The sequence below is a fragment of the Apaloderma vittatum genome, unplaced genomic scaffold, assembly GCF_000703405.1.
Source record: "Apaloderma vittatum isolate BGI_N311 unplaced genomic scaffold, ASM70340v1 scaffold2248, whole genome shotgun sequence".
Taxonomy (NCBI): domain Eukaryota; kingdom Metazoa; phylum Chordata; class Aves; order Trogoniformes; family Trogonidae; genus Apaloderma; species Apaloderma vittatum.
The window spans coordinates 7913-31824 of record NW_009728831.1 but is presented as its reverse complement, the minus strand read 5'-3'; the positions used below and the strand labels follow the sequence as shown (position 1 = coordinate 31824).

Here is a 23912-nt window from a genome sequence, read left to right as displayed (position 1 = left end):
ATCTTTTAATGTGCAGTCAAACCCAGTAAGTGTTGTACTCACATACAGTTTGTTATTAAAAAGTTATCAAAAAGAAGTTTTTAACATCCCTATCCTCCATGAACAAATAAAATGTGTCCACAACCGTAATTAATTCTATCTGTTCTCTCTCCTTATCACTGGACTCAAACTTCCAAGATCCAGAAGAGCTACTTTTAATCATTTTACGGGATAATAAAAGAAACGTACTCCTGAGATCAACAACCAGCAGCAGCTGGGCCCACTTACTCAGGTACTACACACCAACTCCCTAAGAGCTCATAAGATCTTCAATCAGATCCATTAATTTTGTAAAGGCTTGTAGAGGCGTTTCACTACTCTGCTTAAGGGATTCTTTGGCTTGCCTTTCAGATTCACCTTGCTGTTTTTACTGCATGTACAGAACCCTGCTTGGATCAGGACCTGATTTTAGACAAGGTGACATCCCAGTTGAAGCTGTTAAACTAGGCTCTCTGGATTTTGTCCAGAGCGCACATCTACAAACGCAAAAGTTAAATGAATTTAACTGACCTACAGTGACAGATCAGCAAAAATATCTTCTTTATTTTTCTTTGTTCTGATTATTAAGAATCAATGTTCTGACTGTAATGTATTACATTAATTACATTACATTACATTAATTTTCAAAGGCTCATTTCTGCAACTTTCAAACAAATAGGAACAGTTTACTTTTCTTTAAACTAAATAATTTGTATTATTTCTGATGCTAAGACATGTAAGAATATTGGGTAGGCACTGTGTTTTATTTAAGAAAAAATCTTAAAACTGCAAGGCTCATATTTGTCATATTTTAAATACTTAGTCTTACAGTCCAGATCTCAAAATAATTAAATGGCTTGCCTACATATCTTCACTGACATGCGTACTATCACTCCTGATATCATTATCGGTAGAAATCTCCCACAAGAAAAAACTTATAAGCTGACTTAACATAACTTCCTCACCTGTGTATCCTTGTACTTTTCCCTTAAGTCCATGAGCCGGTGATAAGCTTTAATTGCTTCTGAAAACTCTCCAACATCTGTACTGGTAAGAAGATAGTTCTCCCATATTTGCCAGTGCTCATAGTTGCACTTGAGAGCTTCCTGAAGGGTTCGAAAAGCTTTGATTCTAACAAAAAAAAAAAAAAGAAAAGAAGATTCTATATTAAAGATTTAGAAGATAGAGAACCATGAGAAAAAAATCTCAGTCATGCTGCTGTTATAACACATTAAACAAAAGTCATTGAGTTCATGGCAGATGCAGAATGATATCAACTTACTTCATCACACAAAGGTAGGTCACTTAACAGGTCTGGGTGCCTACTACTTAAAGATTTCAGCATACTGCCAAAAGTTTCAATAAATTTGAATCTGTAAAAAAAGCTTTACTAGATAATCAGAATGATATGGTTCTTAGGACTTGAAGATACTGAAGCTTGCTCTCAGGTGGATAGTCATAAAATGTAGAAAAAACACAAAAGAACAATTCCTTTAAATGAAAACTTAGACAGTTTTCCTAGTCTGGTCAAAACCTCCTTTGGGGAAGTATGACAATAAATTTCTCCTTAATAAAGATCACATAAAGATGGCCTGTAATAAAATTTGCAGTTCGCTTGCTCTGTTGCTTGAGTAAGTTGCTGAAAATGCTGTTTCTAAAGAAAGACAGCTCAAAGAAATTATTGGTTTAGTTTCAAAGAGATGGTCCAGGAGAATATAAATATCCCAGTCAGCAAAAGGGAATATTTAACTAGTGGCTCAGGCCATCAAAAGTTTGGAAGAGCTGGCTCGGGGAAAAATGTAAGTAACTGCCAATCTAAGCTCACAGTATTAAAAAAATTACCAAATACACACCAAGAGAGCTGACTGATAAGGCAAAACTATTGAAGGAAAACTGGCCTTTTGGCATAGCTACAGCAGAACAGTCCACAGGAAGGATCTTCCCATGTTCACTTTTTCCCCCTCCCCCTCCTTCTGCTACACTGACATATTTGATGCTGCCAAGCAAATGTACTAACAGTTGGGTCTCCTCCACTGTTAATGGTCTTAGTAAGGAATTTCAGAACCTGATTTTGAGAGATGATATGAGAAAAAAATAGAGACTGGCTCCTTTCTCTGTGGATTTTGCTACAGTGGAAGATGGGATCTGCCACAGCTCTCCAACAGGCTTGTACCCCAGTGACCTTGAGAAAATCGTTACTGAAACTGCTCTTCAACATCTGCAGGATTAGGCTGTATGATCTCCCCCCACCTTCTCGAAAAAGTTAGCAAGTTATCAAAAGAGAAATGCCAATCAGATGGAAATGTAGACAAGATAGCAGAGGGATGGGATTGAAATTGCATTCTTCATATCAATGCTCTTGCTACACTAATGAAGTCCTCTAGGTTCTCAAAACAAATCCCCCATGTATTTAAATACATCATATAATGATGGTGTATCTTTAATCTGGGCAACAGTTAAACCAATTCATATCCAAGCAGGACACAGTAGGCAGTGCCGGTATGTCATCCCATCTTGGAAACCAGGAATCTTTCACCCAAAGGATAGAGGGTCCAGTCCTAGTTTGATCTGAGAAATACAAGATCTAGATTTCAAAGGCCTCCTGGCACCCAGAGAAGGTTTTATTCTGGTAAACCAAATAGTAGAGTCTGTTTTCATCACAATTAGTTTTTCTGGAGGAAATTCAGAATACACAAAGGTTGTGGGCTCTTAAAAAGCAAACTCCCAAAACAACAAAACATCTTCCATTTGCGTTTCAGGAAGTTGTTTGCATGAATTTTTCAGAAAAGACTTAGACATTTTACATTTATCTGTTGTCCGCTAAGTCTTAGCAAAATGCACAATCCTTGAGTAGTACTGATTTAAAGAAAGCAATTAAGTATCTTATTTTTTTTTCAAAATAAAAAGTGAGCTAGTATGTGTGCAGATCTCCATTTGCTTTCATAATATAAAAAAGAGACTGTCTTTCTCTCAAATCTGCTGAGACTAATGCAGTAGGAATTTACTTAGGTCTGAATATATAGTTCGCTTGAAACGGATGTATCTTTTAACTTAGTTGTCAAATTAGTTTTTAACTTCACTGTCAAATTAGTTTCTGACTTTAATATGAATGTTTTACACTGTTTTACTACATCATAAAAGAAAAAAGTATAGGTTGAGAGGTTGCTACTTTTATAAAGCTTATGAAGCTTTATTTCCCATAAAATAAAATACATTATCAATGATCCAATCTGGGAGAAAGAACTGAAGGGATAAGAGCTACAAAATGCAAGGTAAATATATCATAAGAATAAAAAACTCAATGTCAAAAAAAGGAAATCCCATTTATTTATTTTGGAAGCGGTATCTTCTAATCCTTCTGAAGTACTTACTTCTGTTTTAATCTGATATAAGCAGTTGATAAATTGTTCCAGGCCTCAGCATTCTGTAATGATAAAAGGACAAGTACTAAAAATAGTAATCACTTAGATTACATTTACTTGATAAAAACTACTGTGAAATGCCATTGATTTGCATATTAAAACATATTTTCTACAAGGCAGTCAAAATATTACATAGAAACAGAAATTCTTGTCTTAAAATAGAAATACATAAATAAATATTATGGACTATAGCAATGATCAGGTATATAAATACCAGTTAACTGCCTTCTGGTCGGAATACAACAACTCAGCTTTGGCCTTCAGTTAAAACTGTAAACAGGCATCCTCTTCTGGATCTCACTGGGATGGCTGGAGAGGGCAGTGCTCCCAGCAGCTCATCACTTCTCACTAGTTGGAAGCTACTTATCTGCACCACTCTGTTAGTGGAAAAAAAATCATCAGAATATCTCCTAATTCACCTCAGGTAAAACAGCATTTATCAACTGTTTTAGCTGAAAATGATTAGAGAGTGCTCAAACAATCTTTCCTCTGCAGAGCCATGTGCAGAGATGATCCCTGCCCATCATCTTACACAGCTGTAAATTTGGAGTTGCACCACCAGATTCAGCAAAGTGACAACTAGTATGAATCTGATGAACACAACCTGTGTACTGCAATGAAATGTACTGTAGTACTGAAGGCTATCCTTAGGCTTAAGCAGCATTTAAATCACATTAGGAAACCTTTTTGAGGCCGATTTAATCGAAATGGTCATCATATTGCTGCAGATCATTGTAAAAAGATAGGTTTCACCTCCATAACTAAGAGTCAGCCCAGCATCTTTTACTCACAGAAGAAATACCACTAAACCCACCGAGAAGTCAGTTGGCTTGTTCACATGAATACAACCAAGTACAGGTCCCAGAGAGATAAGCAAGCATGATTTTATTATCTGCTTTACAGTAAATCTACTGTAATGAAACAAAAAAAAGTATCTATAAAGTAAAAATTTCAGTTAAAGCGTTGTCTGTATGTACATTTTTTTCTAGGTAAGTTATTTAATTTTATTAATAGAAAAGAATACTCTGCCACCTTTCATCACTCTCTCATTCTCTTCCCTAAGAGAAAAGAATGAAAAATAGTTTCTATCAAGTAGGTGGAATCAGCTCTAAGTGGGTAACATGCTGGCAGTCGAGGATTTTGACAAAAGTATTGCCAGTGCATTCCCATGAGGTAATCAAGCTGATGTCTCTGCTATCTCAGTGCAGTCACACTCAAAGGGCAATATGGCACACGTGCTTGTCCCGTGCATCCTGAAAAACTGAGTCACAAGCTCTGTTCTCCCTGTACTCAAGAACTATATAGTTACAAATTTACCTGCCATACAATCACTTACTTGACTTTTTTTCAGAAGAATTTGATTACTTAGAGGACTAAGTGTTTTAATTTATTTCTTTTTGTTTCATGTTTGTTTTTAGCACTCCTTGGTCTACTCATTCTCTTTTCTCCATTTCAGCAATGTATGCAAGCATAAAGGAATTTCTGCTCAAACATATTTTAACATTCACATACACATACTTGGATGAAGTGAAGTATTGGGCAAGTATTTTTACAATGCCTCATGACAAAAATATATCCTTCATGCACAAGTTTAATTTATTCAAAGGGCTAAGGTTTAAACAAGTTTTTCATTATTGCTTTGCTTGTTTATAATGAAAACATCCTTGTTGCTTTTAGATAAGCCATCTGAATCGCTTGCTGAAAACTACATACATCTGGTTCCAGCGTCACACAGCGCTGAAATGCTTTGGCAGCACCTTCATAGCCTTCTAAAGCAATGTACGCGCAGCCCAAGGAAAACCATACACCTAGCTGGAGAGAAAAAAATGGATTATTACTTATAAACATACATATTTGTGAACAAAAGACATAATTTTGCCTGGCTTCTTAAACACACACTACTCCTGTTGATTCTACCTAATCAATATCCTGTATGCAGAACACAGGAAAACTTCAGGTTCAATGTTTAAATAAATACGGATAATCTGGTGCTGACTATATTAAGACCAGTTAACCACACGTGAATTGCTCTTTAACATCGCATCTTCCTTTAGAGATGAAAGTTATAGCTATTTTGAGGTTTGCATATTTTGCTTTAACTTGGGGAAAAATTCACACTCATTTTATAGTACTACAATTGAGTTAAATGGTAAATACTAGGAAAAGTATTTCAAGAAAATCACGCTTTGCAAGAAACATTTCTAATAACTGAACATGAATTTATTTTTTCCTCAAAAAAAAAAAAATTTTAAACAGGAATGAAAAGCCTCTGTTAAAAAATGAATGCCAGTCACCATGGAAAACTCACACTGGCTCATTCAAGGCATCAACACACACCGCTGGAAACCTTGAGTGGAACGTCGAATGGCACACAGAAGCTACAGCTCCGTTACAGGTTCAAAATGACAGCTCTTCCTACTTGTCAGAATATCAATCTTCTCTAGTTTATAATGCAATGCTTAGAGATAGAAATGTATAATGCCTTGTATAATGCCTTGTGCAGGGAACAGAACTTTACCAGTTCAATAATCTTGCATTGCTAGTCTTTAGTTGTTACAATCAAATACCTCTCATCCATACGGATTCAAGCAAGGAAAAGAACTCGGCACCTCCCTCTGCACTTCCTCTCCTTAGGAAGCTGTAGAAAGCAATGAGGTCACCCTTCAGCCCCCTTTTCTCCAAACTAGACAAGTCCTCATAGGACTTCCAGCCCTTCCACTGGCTTTGTTGCCTTCCTCTGGATGTTTTCAAGGACCTTACTGTCCTTCTTGATTGTGGGGCCCAGAACTGCACAGAGTATTCAAAAGGCCACACCATTGCTCAATTCTGTGGGAAAATCGCCAATTTTGACAGGCTGGCCATGATGTGTTTGATACACCCCAGGACAGGGTTTGCCCTCTCAGATGCCAGGGCACACGGCCGACTCCTGCTGAGCTGATGTCCAGTGACAGGACACATGGGAATAGTTCAAAGCTGCCCCAGAGGAGGTTTAGACCAGACATTAGGAAGCATTTCTTTATGCAGAGGGTGGTCAAATGTTGAAACGCGCTTCCTAGACAGGTGGTTGATGCTGTTTAAGAAGTGTTTGGACAATGCCCTTAACAAGATGCTTTAACTTGGTCAGCCCTGAAGTGGTCAGGCAATTGGACTAGCTGATCATTGTAGGTCCCTTCCAACTGAAATAGTCTATTCTGTTCTAAATAATATCAGATGGAGACCCTAACCATTTGGCAAATCAGGAGCTTGCTATTGAAGAGCCATAAAAAAGCATATTTAATTTGCTGTAATTTGTGCCTCTAAGAGCTGCAAGCTAAGCAGTACGACCTTTTAGAAAAGCTCTGTAATTCAGCAAAATACTAAATCCCAAGTACATTGACAGAATGTTTTCTGACAGCATTATGCTGTTTAAATGTATGCAGTCAAAACTAAACAGAACATTTCATGATGTGCTGCAAAATTGTTCCAGGAAGTACTACCTACTGCAATGTTCAGCCATCTCTCCATTCTAAATGCCAAGGTAAGAAACAAACAGAGGTTCTTGGAAAATTTTTTGAGAGAGGAAAAATGTTGGAAAGAGGAAGATGGAAAACCAGGTTACATTAATTTATACTGCACAATAACATACTACTTTTCAAGATGTCTGATTAATGTTTATATCCTCTCGTGTTTTAGGTAATAATTCTGAAGGACGCAATGCTTACAACTCAGGTTGTTCATAGGAAACCATAAGGGCTGTTTAAACACAACTTTAACTTAAGAAACATTTGCAAATCAGGGATCTTACAAGGTTGAAGATAAAGCTGTCGGTTCATATGAAAGGAGCTTTTACATCTGCAGATTAACTGCAAACTCTGAAGCAGCTATTTTTGTAGATCTCTCCAGATCGGACTCATTTTTCTGAGGCTGAACTTATAAAATCAGTAACAAGGTATTTACTCCTGACTTACCTGCTGTAGAGCTCAGTTAATCTGTTTCAAAAGTTGAATCCCAGAATACAAATGTATGACATTGATACCCGTCAGATCTGGCACCCTGGTGGGCAGTCTTAATGATATCAAGAAAAGAACTGGACCAGCTTGCTAATAAAGGTATCCTTTTGCATTTGAGGGTGTATCTGGATGGTCCATCCTCAGAGCACATGGATGAACAGGTGAAGACAGAACTGCCAGTTACATTTGGCCTGGGCAATCACGAAAATCTACTTTTCAGCACTGTCAGCCTGTCACCCTTCATGATCCTTAAACTCACTATGCAAAGAAGAAACTGCACATGAGGAGAAAACAATGTTTCCCAAAACTCAGAGGGCAAAATTAATAGGAAATAAATAGTCTCATTTTTTAAGTTCATCAAGTCTCCGTAAGTCCAGCACTCCCATACGGCTGCTATCTCATCAACTCCCCTTTCTCCTACTTCTAGATCAATAACTTTCTGGACATGAAAGGTGGAAGTAGAGACAGGACTGATCAAGTATGAAATTGAAGGCTAGCTCCAAGGCTCGGGATAAAATTTAGACAGTGTTTCTGTAAAGAGTGAGAGAACAACAGTCACTGCGTTTTTTATAATTCTAATGAGTAAAAGCATCAAAATGTCCCTTTTTTGAGGCTGATGGTGAGCAGCCACATCCCACAGGAACTGGCTTACCAAGGCTTAGGCTTGTCAACTCCTTTCTCAAGAAAAAGTTACAGCATGAGGAGAAAGTAAAATGATTCTTTACTTCTGTGGAGAAGAGCTATATGAGCAGGTACCTAATAAAAATCATACACTGATTGCAAAGAACAATAACTAATTTTATTTTCTTAATAACTTGAAGCAAGATATTTTGCCTAGCAGTAACTATGTACAAAGGTTTCAGTTGAATGGAAAAAAAACCATGAGAACTGAACATGATGGCGAAGGTTAGGAAAGGTATCCAAAATAGATCCTTTAGTCAACAAGAAGAATGAGAGGAAAAGTCTCTGGGATGAGACTTAAATCAAGAAGCCTCACGAGATGCTACAATACTGAGGCAAAAGGTATACAGAAAATGGAATAGGTTATGCAAATGGAAGAATATCCCTATATGTTAAAGAAAACTTCAGCATCAATCCCATAGAAAATTAACTGTGTAAACAAACAACAGAACTGATATGGATTAAAATCTCAGGCCTCAGTAAAAAAGGCTCTAAAAAGCCCTGACAATTTTAACAGTTAAAAACTAAGTAAAAGAGATTATTCAGAATAAGTGCACATGCTTTAAAAGCAGGTGTGCAACACAAATAAGAAAGCTCCAAAAGCACAAGTCTGACAGGTTAAATGAAAAAATGTGGTAGCTGTGTAAAAAACTCCACCAAACAAAAAATCATTGCTTTTGATCTACTGTAGCAATGAAACTGTGTTTTATCATCCATAACACATCTGGAAAGAGAGTATGAATTTCTTCCACAAGATAAGAAGTATAATAACTATTTAATAGTATACTTAAGATACAGTTTAAGAACAGACTTAAGCTATTTTTCATGGAAAGAACGGTAAGAATTCCCTTTCTATTGGGGAGGGCATGAAATCTGCTGATCCCACTGGCTGATGTAACAACAGCCCTGAGGAAAGTGACTGACTGAAAAGGTAGCGTAAGGAAACCTTTGTCCAAGTTTAAAAAAGACTTTTGTCAAGGCTTGTGGAACTAGGTTAAAGTTCTTGTTTGGAAATAAAAAAAGCTCATTGGCTAGAGGTTCAGATGTTGCTACTGATTAGAAAAACACATGAAAATGAGCTGTAAATTTTTATCCTTTTCAAAACTGAATGCAGTGACTAGCAAAGGAAGATAATTTAGGCCTGGACTATTTGTTAAAACTTTCCATCAGGAATTTCCAGGCAAGTCTTAATTAAATCTAAATGATTATGAAATACTTTAAGAAAGTCTAACCAATTCTCTCATATTAGTGAGAATACAACTCCAAAATAACCTAATTACAGTATAGATGAATACTTAAAGAGAAACAAACCCAAACCATATATCTGAAGAAACTTTTTTGCATTTTTATAGCAATTTCTATTATTTGCATATGGCAAATACATATAGATTTTTTTTTTCAGACTCCAGTAAACTCTTCACTACAATACTTGTAGGAGTAGAGCAGCATTAGTTTAGAAACAATCTATGCCCTGTAGAGCAAAACTAAGTCTTTGGAGTTAGTAATTACAGTACAATTTTAAATGCTCTAGTTGAGTGAAATCCTAGCTGACTACCTTTTTAATTATTAAATTTTTGGCAGTATTTACATCCCTTTTAATTCAGTTTCTTGAACACAATACACTGACAGAACATAGTATAGTTTTACCTAAGTACAGACTTTTACCATAATTTCCAGTGAGAGACTCTGGCTCAACTCTTGTTTGAGTTACTTTTACTATCACAAGATGAATGAGGAGAGTTGTTGAGAATAAGGCTCTCATTGCAGTGTCCAAAACTTTACACTCCAGATGTAGCTGATGGCAAGCAGACTTTTGAAGTGTGACTGTTTTCTCAAATTGGAGAGACTTAACTTGTCTTGCTTTACACCCAAGAAAATTAGCCTGAGAAGTTATGAACCAAACAGCCTAACACAAAAGAGAATTATTCTTTTTCTGCAGACTGTGACATGGTGGAGAACAGTGTGGGCATATAAAACGTGCTATGAACACTCTTATTTCTGGAAAATTCAAATGTGAAGTGACTGGATACAGAGAACCACACGCTATTAAACACAAGAACTTCCAAATCTGTAACTGAACAAGCTGTAAGTTTTGTTACACAGACTTTTACCACTGGAGAACAGATGCACGAGCTCTCTGATCTCTGGAATTGCCTCAGTCCAACCTTACAAGATGGTTGCAGAGACAGTGCAAGAGAAATGCATTTGTCATTTACTATGCATGTACCAGAACAAGTAATTCTGGGAGCAGCAGTGCTAACAAAGATAAGTTTCAGTTATATTTGAACTGTAAGAATTTCATTTTTTCATGGGTTTCCCAAAGATTAATATGGTGGTTGGCTCATACTGCAAAGACCTACCTCAGAGATCCCAACGAAATTTGTCCAGTTGGCCAAAGAGTACACAAGATTACAGGAAGGCTGACAGAGAACGATTTTATCCACTAGGTATCTTGGGGAATCACTTGCTGTAGCCTAAAAAACATCTGTTCCAAAATAGTTTCTGATAACCACACAAATAACAATTTCTTTGTAATAGTCCTTGTTTACCTGACAAATTATTCATAATTCTGAGAACAATTAATTAGTATTTTTCTTGTATAAAAGTCCTTCCATCTAGAATCACCCTTCTGTTCTGCATCCACAAGACATCCTGAAACAGGAAACAACTTCTGTAGTGACGGCATACAGAGACTTCAGAAGACAGTGATATGTCAATCCATGCTATCCAGCTGCTTAATCTACTTGCTTGAAATTATTTATCTGAATCTTAAATAAAGCTTCATGAATGACAAGAGGAGGAATTGTTTGCCTTCCCATATGGACTGCTTATTTTTTCCTGAATTGCCTTTCATTTTAAATTTCCTCTGGAAAGTACATGAAATAAAAGAGCATCTTAGCAGAACAATTCTCCATTTTGAGCCCTGTAGGGCACCTTCTGCAGCCCTTTATTATCTGGAAGTCCGCTTCATTTCAATGAGGTTTCTATCTGAGCAATATATATTTTGTCAGCATTTCCTGCGTCAGTAAGAGAACTGAAAGACAAGGGAAGCATTTTTGTTCATTTTACTTCCTATTCTAAACGTGTTTATAAGTTATCTGGAGTTCACTTGAATAAGAACAAGAATCTGATTCGCTAGAATAAAATACATCATTGAAATACCAAGAAGCTTCAGGATAAAAAATGTGAAAGGATGAAGGTCTTGAAAATTTTTTCTAAACTAGAAGTCTAGTCAGCTATGTGCAACTCAGAACAGCAGCTTCAGCAGTATTCTTTGGAGAGCAAGAAGGAGGAATATCCTACTTTTGCATGGACCTGGAAATGGCTATGAAGAGCAGAATTTATATACAAAAACAACCACAAACTTTTAAATTCTCAAGACCTTTCACAGGGTGGACCTTAATGGGATGAGATATATTGGCTGAGAAACTCAAACAAGATTATAAAAATTGTCTGTAGAATAGCTTGCTAAGGATCCATCAAAATAACCAGCTTCATCAAGATGACTCTTTTGAATGTGGTTACAGTTTTGATGCATTATTATAATAAAAGCTATTGTCATCACAAGTGTAACACAACACTTCTCAGTGACTCCAGAGCAGCACAGAGCAGAACACTTCAAGATTTCTGTGAAATAGAGAGATCAGAGTTTGTAACTCAAAGCCAACAGAGAAGACAAAAATAATTTCATTAAAATCTGTATAGCATTCTTGTTGTAACTATTTTGCTTGGCACTTGTTCAGGACTTATTTGATGATAATTATTAGTTTTCAATTGCTTGATCTCTTTTTGAAATAGAAGAGCTGTACGGGCAAAGAGCTGCATGCCAGAACTTGAATGCAAAAGGATGTCTTCATTTCATTATGCTACTGCTTTTAGCCAGGTTTCTAAGTACATGGTGAAAAATTTGCTAACAATAGTAATAAGCTGTTACTCAGAAAACTGTGCACAGAATTGTCTTTTTAAAAAGTGTGTCATCATTCAAAACTGAACACACCAACTAAAACAAAGCCATATGCGTATCATTTCCCAACCTGCATAGGGTTGATCTGCACGGAACGTTCAAAGCACTCCACACATTCCCTGAATTCCCGGTTGTGGAGATGAAGGAGGCCTTTGGAGCGCTGGGCACGGGCACTTCGGTGCCTGGAGAGCTCCCAGGCTTTGTCGTAATACTGGTGGTCTTTAAGAACGTCACCAAGCAAACAATATAATCCTGGTGTTTCCTTTTTCTCTAACTCCCGCCTGAGTATTTCTTCTGCCTGTTAAAGAAAAAAAGAAATCAATAGGCAATGGGAAAATTTATTTTATTTTCAGTTACTCACCTACCTTAACAGATACCACTTCAGCACTTTGCAATCATCAGCCAAAGACTAACAAATCGGGTTAGTAAGGAAACAGTATCTTGATCCAACACAGCATCAAAGACAAAGCCCAAAGAGGATCTGTTTCCAAACCGTTTTTAAAAACTCCACTTCAACATTAACATAATATGGTGGCTTTCAGTTTAATACACCAAGGAAAAAGTACCCATTAAAACAAGAAGCAACTTGCTCTTCGTTTCCTATCTTAGGTGTGTATTCTGTCCCAAGAGCAAATATCAGTCTTGGACATCAAACCTACCCCTACTTCATGGCAATGCAGTATCAGCACAGTTAAGGTATGTGCAATCCTAATAGTTTATGACACATATCCTAACAAGAACTCTTGCAATGACTGTAATTCCTTCTTCTCTATTCGCTCTTTCCTGAAAACAATTACTTCCATTCTGTTATGTCTGAAGACACATCCACTTCCATGCTGTTGGTTTGGGAAATGCTACTCTTTTACATAAGATGCAGAAGTTATAAATTCATTTAAAATAAAATATATTTAGTATATATACACAGCATTATGGAAAAAGACGACACAAGCTGGGTCTCCCAGACATCCATTATTGGTTGTAACTAACTTTCAAAAGCTCTTTATCTCAGGGTCACTATCTCACTTTAACAATAAAATTACTGTTTCTCTTTTAAAGAAGAGATAGTCTGCTTTCTGTGGCTTTTTGAAAAGATAAATATACTGGACAGATGATCTGTTGTTCAGACTGAACTCTTACCTCAGTTCCCTGCTGCAAAAATGTAACATACATAATTCAGCTCAGTATAATTTTTCTTTTAGAAAAGATCTACTTGAACTATCTGAACCATGAAAGATTCAACACAGTCGGTCACAGAATTAGGGTTTGACATTGTAACACTACTCATTCCTCTAGCATAGCTAGTTTATCTAAAAGGAAAGCTGAGTTCATCTCTGTATTTTAATTAATACTGTTTTTCTTCTTCTATAAAAGCTGCTTTGTCCTTCAGATGATCTTTAAAGAATAAAAGTCTCTCACTCCTCTTTCTCCAATTAGTAAAATTCATTGACACTGTCTGAAAATCATCTTTAGAAAAATTACTTTATTTGTTTTGAAATATTGAATGCGTAGCAATTTTTAACTTCATTCTTGCTATTATTTTTGTTAAATAAAGTAACAGTAAAGCCTACAAATATTTGAAGTGAACAAATGTGAAGAACAGATTTATTGTTTAGATTTCTAAAAGGATCTTAACCTGGCAAAACCAGAATCCTACTAAGAAGACAAACAGTGGCTGAATGTTAGAAAAATAACTTAAGACTAAGTGGGTTTAAGTGCCTATAGAACAGCTTTCCAAAGAAAGCCAAAAAACCACCTATTACTTAAAATTTAAAATTAGCCAAGTTAAAGCATTAGAAAATCCCACCTAACAGGGCACTTGCAGAGGGTCTGGCTAAAGGACAGTAAATATACGAGGGCCGGGCGTCAAGAAGGCAGGGACAACCTCTTTGCCCTTGTACTCTGTGATAGGACAAGGTGCAATGGATTCAAGCCAGAGCACGAGGAAAAACTTCTCTACTGTAAGGGTGACAGCGCACTGGAACAGGCTCCCCAGAGAGGTTGTGGAATCTCCTTCTCTGGAGACTTTCAAGACCCATCTGGATGCGTTCCTGTGTGACCTGCCCTAGATTCTGTGGTCCTGCTCTAGAAGGGGGGTTGGATTCAATCTCCAGAGCTCCCTTCCAACCTCAAACATTCTGTGATTCTGCGACAGTCCTACTTCCTCCTCCCTGCCTCCATTAGCTGCTATGACAAGATTAAAGGGACACATTTTAATGATAAATCTTTAAGATGTTTTTCCATAGTGCAGAGAGAACTGTGTGCTTTATTATTGCGGTAAAAACATTAGGCACCAAAAAGCAAGGGCTTTTTCTCCCTTCACATAAAGGAAAAAGACTCAATGCTGCTGCGTAAACAGCAGCTAGGAGGTGAAAAGTGCACTGACTGCTGCTGCTTTACCTCTTCCTCTGCGGGGCACTCCCAAACTCAGATTGCTGTTCTGTGGCAATACCCAGTACTAGACTAGAAAGACTCCCATTCACTAATTGTATTTCACATATAAGAGCATAAAAACATCATGTTCTGGTCTAAGCTTACAAGAACACACTGCCAACATAAACACTTCAGGGCACAGATAAAATAGAATTAAATAAGCAGAAATCTGACTTTTTCTTCACTTGATTAGCTATCTGATCGCCTCTCTGGCACGTTACAAACCTTTTTAATACTTAAATCTTTAAAGGCTAATACAAAGGGTTATAACTACAAACTGAAAACCATCATATTCTCAAAACATTTGCCATTTGTCTTCTAGAAAACCAGATACTTTAACTCATCTTTCTCATTTTGTCTAGGTTTTGTGAAGAAAAAATATTCCTTTCTCCTAACTTTGCAGTAAACTATTTTCAAAAATGCACAAAGAATCTTTGATAACAGTTCTACTTCTGTAAAACACAAATCTTGTCTTAACAAAAAAATGTTACATCAAGAAACATTTTCCATATGGCTCACACAACGTACATGAAAGCAATAAACACTACTTATTCTTACCCATTAAACTAATAATGATTTATTCACATGCTTTATAACTAAAACTTCTATCTAAATTAATAATCCTTGATAAAAAAAATCAATTAGAATGTACCTAAAAAGAAAAAAATTAAGTTGTATAACCTCTGTCAACTCAAAGAGATGTAATTACAACAACACTGCTTTTCACAGAACGGTCTGCGCCGGAATGGACAGAATTCAATATTCCGTTCAAAAGTCAATTCAAACACAAGAAAGATTTAGGCTGTTATCTTGCTTTCTTGACTACTATGGTCAGTATGGGAATTAAACAGGCAACACTTCAAAAATCCCCAATCTGTAAAAAGGGTTCTGTTTCTCACTACAGACTGCTGGTAACCACGATTCATCCTGCTTTGGGTTTCCCAAATCTCAGCTTCCACTTGTCGTCCCATTCCAATATTCCCATGCTTTTATTTTATTTGTTTCCTATAATACCCGACAAGCCTCACCCTTCACAGTTCTATTACTGACAATCCATTCCTTCGCTAGTTCAAAGTATTTCCTAAAATACTTTCAACTTTTCTGCTTTCAAATTATTTGCTAGGCTCCCAGAGAAGCAGCATGAAGAAGCAGAGCAGATGGGCACGGAAAGAGGTAGTGAGAGAAAGAGAAAGCTCATCGGCTTTCAAGTCATCTTCCCTGCAACTTCACGCATGACCTTGGGCAAGCCATTTATTCCTCTTTCTCAATTTTGTAGCTACATATAGGAGTTCTTACCTGCCTCCGACATGTTATGATATGTAGTAGAAATCAATCAAGTTCTTGAATGAGCTCAAGCACTAATCAATTTAGTACTGCTTAACTTTGCATCTGGGAAGCATTTCTTCAATTTAAAGTTTAGCTTCTGAGATCTTATCATAACTGTGTTTCCTCACTCAAATATTTTGAAATATGTGTCATGTCATGACATGAAAAATAATTCTGTAGAACATGGACTGCTGGGTATGGGTTGCTCTAAACCAGAGTATATACCATGCTCTTTACTCTGAGGAGAGATGATGGAAGACGGCTAAGGCTAAAAACAGTGTTGTAAGAGGGAATACCAGGCTGATGCCAAACTCACGAATTTATCAAAGATCAGCAGCTACTGTGCTTTAGAACTCCTACAAGGGAGAAAGGCTTCACTTCAATTGGAAGAACTGAAAATTCACATCTCTGGTTCATCCTTTCTTTTTTATTTATCAGAGAAATAATACAATTTTTAGTGTATTAACAATTTCCAGTAAGATTGAAGGGACCTCTCACACCTTAACCAAATGAAGTTGACTCTGTGATTCTGTGAAGTTGTCTGATGTAACTAAAACTTTTGAGATCTCTGGGTCCCCCTTACAGTTCAAGGAAGGGAGAGGGACACTTTTCAACATTAATTTTTGCTACATACATGGAGATTAGTGTCCCCTTTTGCAATAAGCCTGTTAATATAACAAGACTGGAATAAGAAAGATGCAACAACTGTCAACATACTTTACATTCAGATTATATAATTTTTTTGTTGTTGTTGTTCTGTGCCCTGTTTAGCTCATCACTTGGTTCTGTTACTCTTCTCTTGAAGAGTATGCTTCTGTTGAATCCCTGTTACTCTTCTGTTGACTCATGTAATGACACCAGTTTCTACTAGTTTTGTTCAGATTATGAAACAAATGAGTATAAAGTCATATCTAGTAACAGTAAAAAATCCTCAAAAAGTTTACTAAATGTTAGTGATAGCCTACTCTGAAAAACTTGTACTGCTACCTGGCCCTGTGAATTACATATTTACCAGTGCATAATGTGGAGTTTCACACAGCCTTATCTACATGCTCTGTTTCTTTGTCAGCAAGTAATTCAAAACTAGGAACAAGAACATATTACTTTGATGTGTAAGTACTCATCAAATGCATTGAGACACTGTTGCCACCTGGCTGTTTTAATAGACTTTCAGTATTTAAATTTAGATTTTCTGTATAAAAGCATTTGCAAGTAAAAACATGCAGAAGTTTATTCAACATAGTTTGTTCTTTTGGGCACATACATGCCAAGGTCTTTAATGATGTGAACATACACTGAAAAACATACTGCTCTAGTAAGATTCTTCTGTATTTCTAAAAGAATAATTGCTGGTTTTAAAAACATAAAACCATTTTTGATATATATAAGCTCTTAAAGCTTTCTGATAAGGAGCACAGATCATCACTCCCCTTGGTGTACAGCTAAATGTTTCTAATTTTCTGGCTTTTTTTGGGTCTGAAGTTAGCTTTTTTCCAGCACTACTGTTACTTGGTACTTACACAGCATTTTCTGTTTTTCAAAGCACAGCACAAACCCTCATTCCAAAAGCATTTCGAAGTAGTTTCCTGTGTCAGATATCCTGTCCTATTCTCCGAGTACCATTTTCATAACTCCCTAAGGGCAGCTTGTGAATGTAACTAGGACAGAATGCATTTCCAGGAAATGGAAAATATTGACCTCTATTTCCCCACCGTACTGAGAAGATTGGGATATTAGCATACTATCCCCAAGGCACGCATAATGGGATACAGAATTTGCCAGCAAGACGTATCTGTCAGTTTATAATGACCAAAATCTAGGCATTGGTGCACGATAGCTAGAAAAAAATATGTAACTGTCAGAAATTTTGCATTTTTTCTAGTAAATGAAGTTATAGCTCTCTATTCTCTAAGCTTAAATTAGTTTAAACGTAGTCTTTGTGCTTATGCCAAAGGCACACATACTATCATGTTACGATCATTTAATGCTACCATATATCAAACAGAGGGAAAGAACAGCGAAGATAAGATATTTTTGGCTGAAAGTATTTCTGAAAACTATATAAATTCTGACAACAATGCTTGACAGCTTAAGTCCCTGTTAATGTTTCTCTGTGAGAGTGCATGAGAAAGAGAACACAACTAAACTTAATCTTACAATGCTTCTTGTCTTCAATGCTTGAATCTGTAATTTGAATATGTTAGCATTAGGCAATTAATTATATCAAGCACTAATGCTGTTCCATTTAAATAGGCTTTAAAATATACAATTAATAGTCTGAAATCAAGTGAGAAAGAAAACTAACATCCCCTCCAGCCAAAGCTTCAAGACGCCATCGTGAATGACTGCTACAGCCTTCTTGAAGTGCCCCCATGACACCCTGCTGTGCATCCACAGTTTAACTTAACCTCCCTTGAATATTTTCAACAATCACTATCACAGTCCTCTTGCTTCTTAAGTTCTTATATATCCACTTCTATTTCATGAGGTCTTTAACCCAAATATCCCTTTTTTAGGATTCACAGGTGTCCCAGGTTTGAGCTAAAACCCAGTCCTATTTAGTGATTTTTACTTTTCAATTTTAGTCTCTTCTAAAAGGCTGCACTTTCTGAAGTTAGCAGCATGTTTTTGCAGACAGCGTGTGCTACTGGCAGTGATAACACCTGATGTTTACAGTTACTGCCTGGGACTGGGATGCAGAAAGGCTCTTGCTTATACTTATTCCTATGGCGACCAAAGCCACTGCTGGCTCTTGTGTGCCACGCTGGGGGTGCCGGGTAGTAAAGGGGGGTCACAAGGAAGTAAAAGGTTGCACCTCCAGGGGGTAACAGACAGGACAGGTGACCGACGAGAGTATTCCATTCCATATACGTCATATTTAGTATAAATTGGTGATCACGAGAGTTTCGGTCCTTTTTTGCCCTCTTCTGCAACGGCCGGTGTCCAGAGAGGACTCCATCTGACCTCCTGCTTTTGATCCGGATCCTGACTTCTCGAATCCAGCTCCCTGTATCCAGCTCCCGCCACCGCCGCTCAGCCTGGGGCTTCCCCAGTGCCTCCTGCTCTGCAGCACCAGTGGTGATTGATATCAGGGGAGGTAGTCGGGTATGATATCGGGCTATTATCTATAGTTGTATATAGTTCTTTACTTTTATCATTCCACTATTATTTTCTATTATTATTGTTTCATTAAAGCTGTTGTATTTTTTTTTTCTTCTCTAACCCAAAAGTCTCTCTGCTTCATTCCCTTTTCCTTCCCATTTGGGCGGGGGGAAGAGGGGGTTAGAGAGCGTCTGTCTGTGTTAGAGGCCGGCCCAGCCCTAACCCATGACAACAGGTTATGACAGACTCATGTGTCATGTATCCATTTTTCTTAAACAGACTTTCCTCATGAAGCCCTGGTAGAAGTGAGTGTCATTAGTGAATTAATAGCTTGAGTCAGACAGTCCTTCATACTCTACTTACTATTTCAAGACAAGATCTTAGCTATAAAGACCATTTTTCTTACCTTTCCGTGCTGTCCTGCTCTTTCATAGCAGATTACTGCATCTTCCCACATTTCCAGCTCCTCAAATATTTGTAAGGCAGAGTTGGTGCACCCCAGCTCAAATAGTAAGCTTGCAAGCTGACGCTGGAAAGATAAAGATTTCCAGGTAACTGAAAACAGGTAAGTAAATACTATTTATATTTTTTAAAAATAGAGGCATTTCTGACATCAGCAAGAAGCAGGCAGAGAATATGGAATTATTCTGTTGAACCTTCAAGCTAGAGCCTCAAACAATGAACATATCTCAAAAAAACCATCAATAGAACAATAACTGTTCTGACTGGACTTTTGTTCATGTCAGTAGTACGTTCAACTAGTTTATAAGATAACACAAAAATTGAAACAGGCATCACAAGAATTAGTTTTCAGAACTGAACTTCCACCCCTTAGTTAAGGTGCAGGGCTTGTTCTACTGGAGAGCAGGTGCAGCAGAAGTTGGAAATGCTAAAGGTGGGAAATAGAGGCTGAAGGAGGGCATTGAAGCCTCGCCTAGCAATGCTTTGTCATAGTAATCTGGACCTGTGAAAACACACAGATGGAGACAAAGGCTCTGATACCATTTTATAAACTACTTGTGAGAAATCACCATCCCAATAGGTGCCAAAAGGTGTTCGTTTTTAGTAAAATCAGTATTGGATTTGTGTTCAGGTTCCACTCCCTAGCTGAGTTTTCCTCCTAGATAAGTCAGCCTCTTTGTTATTTCAAATTCAGCTATTATTTCAGTGCCCTTGTGAAAATAAATGAGCAATCTTGACAATTTAAAACCAAACAAGGTATGTTTTGATGACTTTTTAAAAGTTGTCTCTGGTCTTGTGTTTATTTTTTGAGAGGAGATTCAAATCACACGTAAGTTATCCTTTCTTCTGAGATGAAGCCTATTTACTGTGTGAAACAAAATTTGGTTTGCAAAGACAAATGGGGGCATTCTGTATAAGGACACTTTACTAAGCTACAAGATTCCATCTGTGAACCTCTGCAGTATTTTTGTGATCCTGAAAGGATTCCCTGAAGTATTCCACAGATGTCATAGACCTCTCTTTATAGGCTTGGTTCACGATATGTTACAAATTCAAGGAGTTACCATACCTTATGTTTGACTGGTAGTCAAAAATTTAAGAACTGGTTACAGTTTTTTGATATAATTATTTGGCAAACTCTGAAAATCTGTACAAAGTAATAATTTGTTAGCTTAATACTCATCACTACTTATTTGCCAGTGTCTAGAACTTAATCTCATCTATGCTTTATTAAATTTACTTGGAGTCAGATTTGGTAAAATTTATATAGGCAATGCCTCTTCATTACTACGACTAGAAGCCTTCAGTCATCTTCTATTATAAATCTCTATTTTAACACTTGTATCTTTGGCTTGGAAAATTGGAGGAAAAAGAAAAATGAGTAAGAATTGCGCGGCAAGCAATTACTTTTGTGCATGACAGAACAAGACATCTGAAATCAAAACACTGTAGAACTTGATTTCTCTCCAGAAAAACCTGGTGTGCTATTAGGTTACATTTTTATTTCTACAGTGTTTCAACTTAAAATTCTATCACACTCTCTTGATTTTGGAGTCATGCAGTATCCAAAAAAATAAGACTTTTAGGTAAAGCTTGAAATGGGATTGCTTCCCACCTGTATAGCCCAACGTGGAGGCACCTGACAACAGTAGAAAATCTTCATGCGTTCAGATACCGATGTATTTGTGTCTTCAAACTGGTCTGCAAGTGCCTGTAAATGCAAAGTGTATTCTGTTTTACTAATTACTTGCTCTAAAAAAATAATTCAAAGCACTCAGGATTTTAGGCATTCTTCACATGATGGAGAAACTGTATTGAAGATAACACAAAATGCCAGTAAGCTCACACCATAATATGCTACAAGTCTTTTTATTACCCCATGTAAGAAAATTCAATAAGCATTAATGTAGAAACTCTATTACAGCTAACAACAAAAAAGAGATTCAAGTTTCCAGGTGTATAATTGGAATAAAAGTCAAATTTACAATCCCAAACAAATACTTGTAGAGTAAAACTGTGTCCTTGCCTAATATTTATAAGTGCACATCCTGTATTTAAGAATGCAGACAGATATATAAAGACATCTCCTTTGACTGAATTATCTTACAGTAAATTAGTGTGAATCTTGTCATCTAGAGAATCTGTAATCAAGTCACTTGAACATATTTTGCCATTGGTTAATGATTAAGTGGTGCTAAAATTTTCCTCTCTGTATACCAAATTTCATTAATAAATTTTGAATAATCAATAATCTTAATCTTGACCAAATTCATCCTTCCTGTAACCAATCCTTTAGGTAGTTTGTCCCTAAGATAGCATTGATGTGTTTTAGGCATGAAATTTCTTATCAGAACGAGAGAGACAAACATATTGTGGACCATGCTTTCGAAACACAGTTCTAATATAGAATAAAATACTGTGATTTGGAGTACAATTCAATTTAGACCTTTTTTTTTTCTTTTGGTGAAGCTTTGGATTGTTGAAATGTTTTCTTTTGAAACCCTTTGAAAGTGAATGGTAACTTTAGCATACAAAAGTGCAGCAGCTTCAGCACCATCTTCGTCTCCAAAAATCCGCTGCAAAGTTTTTAAAGTCAAAGTTCAATATCAAGAAAAATAAAACATTAAAGGTAGCTATAGTCAGAAAGTTGGTTAGAAATTTTAAGACAAGGCAGAAATTCTCTTCAAATGTTAGCCATCATTAAATCAGCAAATTTAAGGCCAGAAGTATAACTAAGGGAATATTAAATTACTTGGTTCACATGGTTCACATGGTTCCTCTATCCAGGTCTTGCATAGAACTCAGTTTAGGACTTAAAGAAGCAGCTAGAAAGGCTCAGAATTTTCTCAGCACGGAAAATGAATGTAAAGATTCTCAAACAAAAGGAAAATTGGATAGGATCATTTCTTTCTCTCTTTAAATCCAACAGTTGGCTATCCTAACTATATCAATAATGCAAATAAGAATGGTTTAAAATTAAAGTAATTGGTTATGTGATTTAAACTGCTAAGCATCTTGTAACTGCTACTGATGTTAACGGTATTAATTATGTAGCTTTACACTTCTCTGAAAAGAAAAAAAAAATCACAATCAGCAGTAATATTCTAGGCTTTAAATCCACACTTAACCTCCTAATTTTAAATACTAATAATTAAATTATTCAATCTTATTCACATTCTCTCTCATAATTTTATCTCTAGAAATTTGTTCCTAGAGATTATCCAGAAACATACCCCAAGAAAATGGCTGAGGTTCATCTGTAGTAAGGAGAGGGACAGACTAATAAAATTGCATTCCTTTATACAGGTTCAAGCAAACCAAAAGGAGTCAGATTCAAATAAAACTTTTAAAGTAATATTATTTAATTACTGAGTTTACTTGACTATAAACTATTTACCAAATCATATTTCACAGCTTTAGTTCTGCTGAAATGTTCTAATACTATGCAGAAGCACATTTTTCTATATTCTGTTGCAACAAAAACCGAAAAATTGTCCAATTCCTTGGGTAATCATTTTACAAGACCAGACAAACTAGTAAACTACTACATTGGAAAATTTAAAAACAATAATTACTGTAAGCCTGAGGAAAGCCAAAAGATCCTAAATATATCCTGCAAAACAGTTTTGACAACAGGAGATGGAAGGCAGAAAAATGTTTTAAGTCAATCAAAAAGTTTTGCTCTTGGTTTAGCTTTTTATTGTTGGTTGTTGTTTTTAAATTTCTATTGTTCGAAAAGAAAAATTGGAATTCAAAGAAAAACATGGGTTTTTTTCAAAATCAACATGTTATACTGGAAAATTTGTGGCCATATCTTTTCTACATTCCCTAAGCAGAAAAGCGTAATGTAAATGATGTGTTGTAGGAGTACATGACTCTTACCTAGCAGAATTCTCCCCATTCCCAAAACAAATATTGTACTCTGCTCAGAGTTCCAACAAAAACTGAAAATGTAGGTAGAACATATGAATATTACATATGCCCTAAAAAAGGTAAATGGTAATGAACTTAAGTTATTAAAATCCATGGTTTACATACTCTTTCATCTGTTGAAAAAACAAGCTCCAATAGTTCTGCCTACTAGTGAAGTACAGAAAAAAAAGTTACTCAAAAATTTCTTAGTTCCATGTTTCTGATTATGCTTGAAGAAATAAAATCTGAGTTGTGTAGTAGCAAGAAAATGAGAATCCTAACCTTATTGCTCAGCTAATATCTAATCACAGAACAATAAACCAATAAAATGAATATGAGAGCGTTGCCAAGTGAGAATTCTTTCTCATTAGTAATCTTAAACATATATACTGTGTAAAAAAATAAACCGATGTAAATAAAGAATATCTGCAACACAGTCAAAAGACCTAAGATTTAGTGTCTTAGTTTAAGATTCCTGCCTTGGAACTTGTTAAACAGAACTACAGCAGAAATCAACTAAAATTCACAAGGCTAAACGATATGTGACTTCTTCCGTACACAACATTTAAAAGCACTTAGTTTAATAGATTACCCCCCAAATGGGAC

The 23912-nt window shown here is 36.3% G+C and overlaps 1 protein-coding gene across 1 annotated transcript in view; it reads right to left on the bottom strand.

Moving 5' to 3' along the window:
* TTC27 (tetratricopeptide repeat domain 27) overlaps window positions 1-23912 on the bottom strand; it is a gene marked incomplete at its 5' end in the record, with an annotated part of 44837 nt that overhangs the window by 13502 nt on the left and 7423 nt on the right. Inside the window, 6 exons of the mRNA XM_009874200.1 lie at window positions 984-1149; window positions 3390-3442; window positions 5154-5252; window positions 12145-12372; window positions 19339-19461; window positions 21010-21105. Coding sequence (XP_009872502.1) covers window positions 984-1149; window positions 3390-3442; window positions 5154-5252; window positions 12145-12372; window positions 19339-19461; window positions 21010-21105 — 765 coding nt within the window. The remainder of the gene's footprint in view (window positions 1-983; window positions 1150-3389; window positions 3443-5153; window positions 5253-12144; window positions 12373-19338; window positions 19462-21009; window positions 21106-23912) is intronic.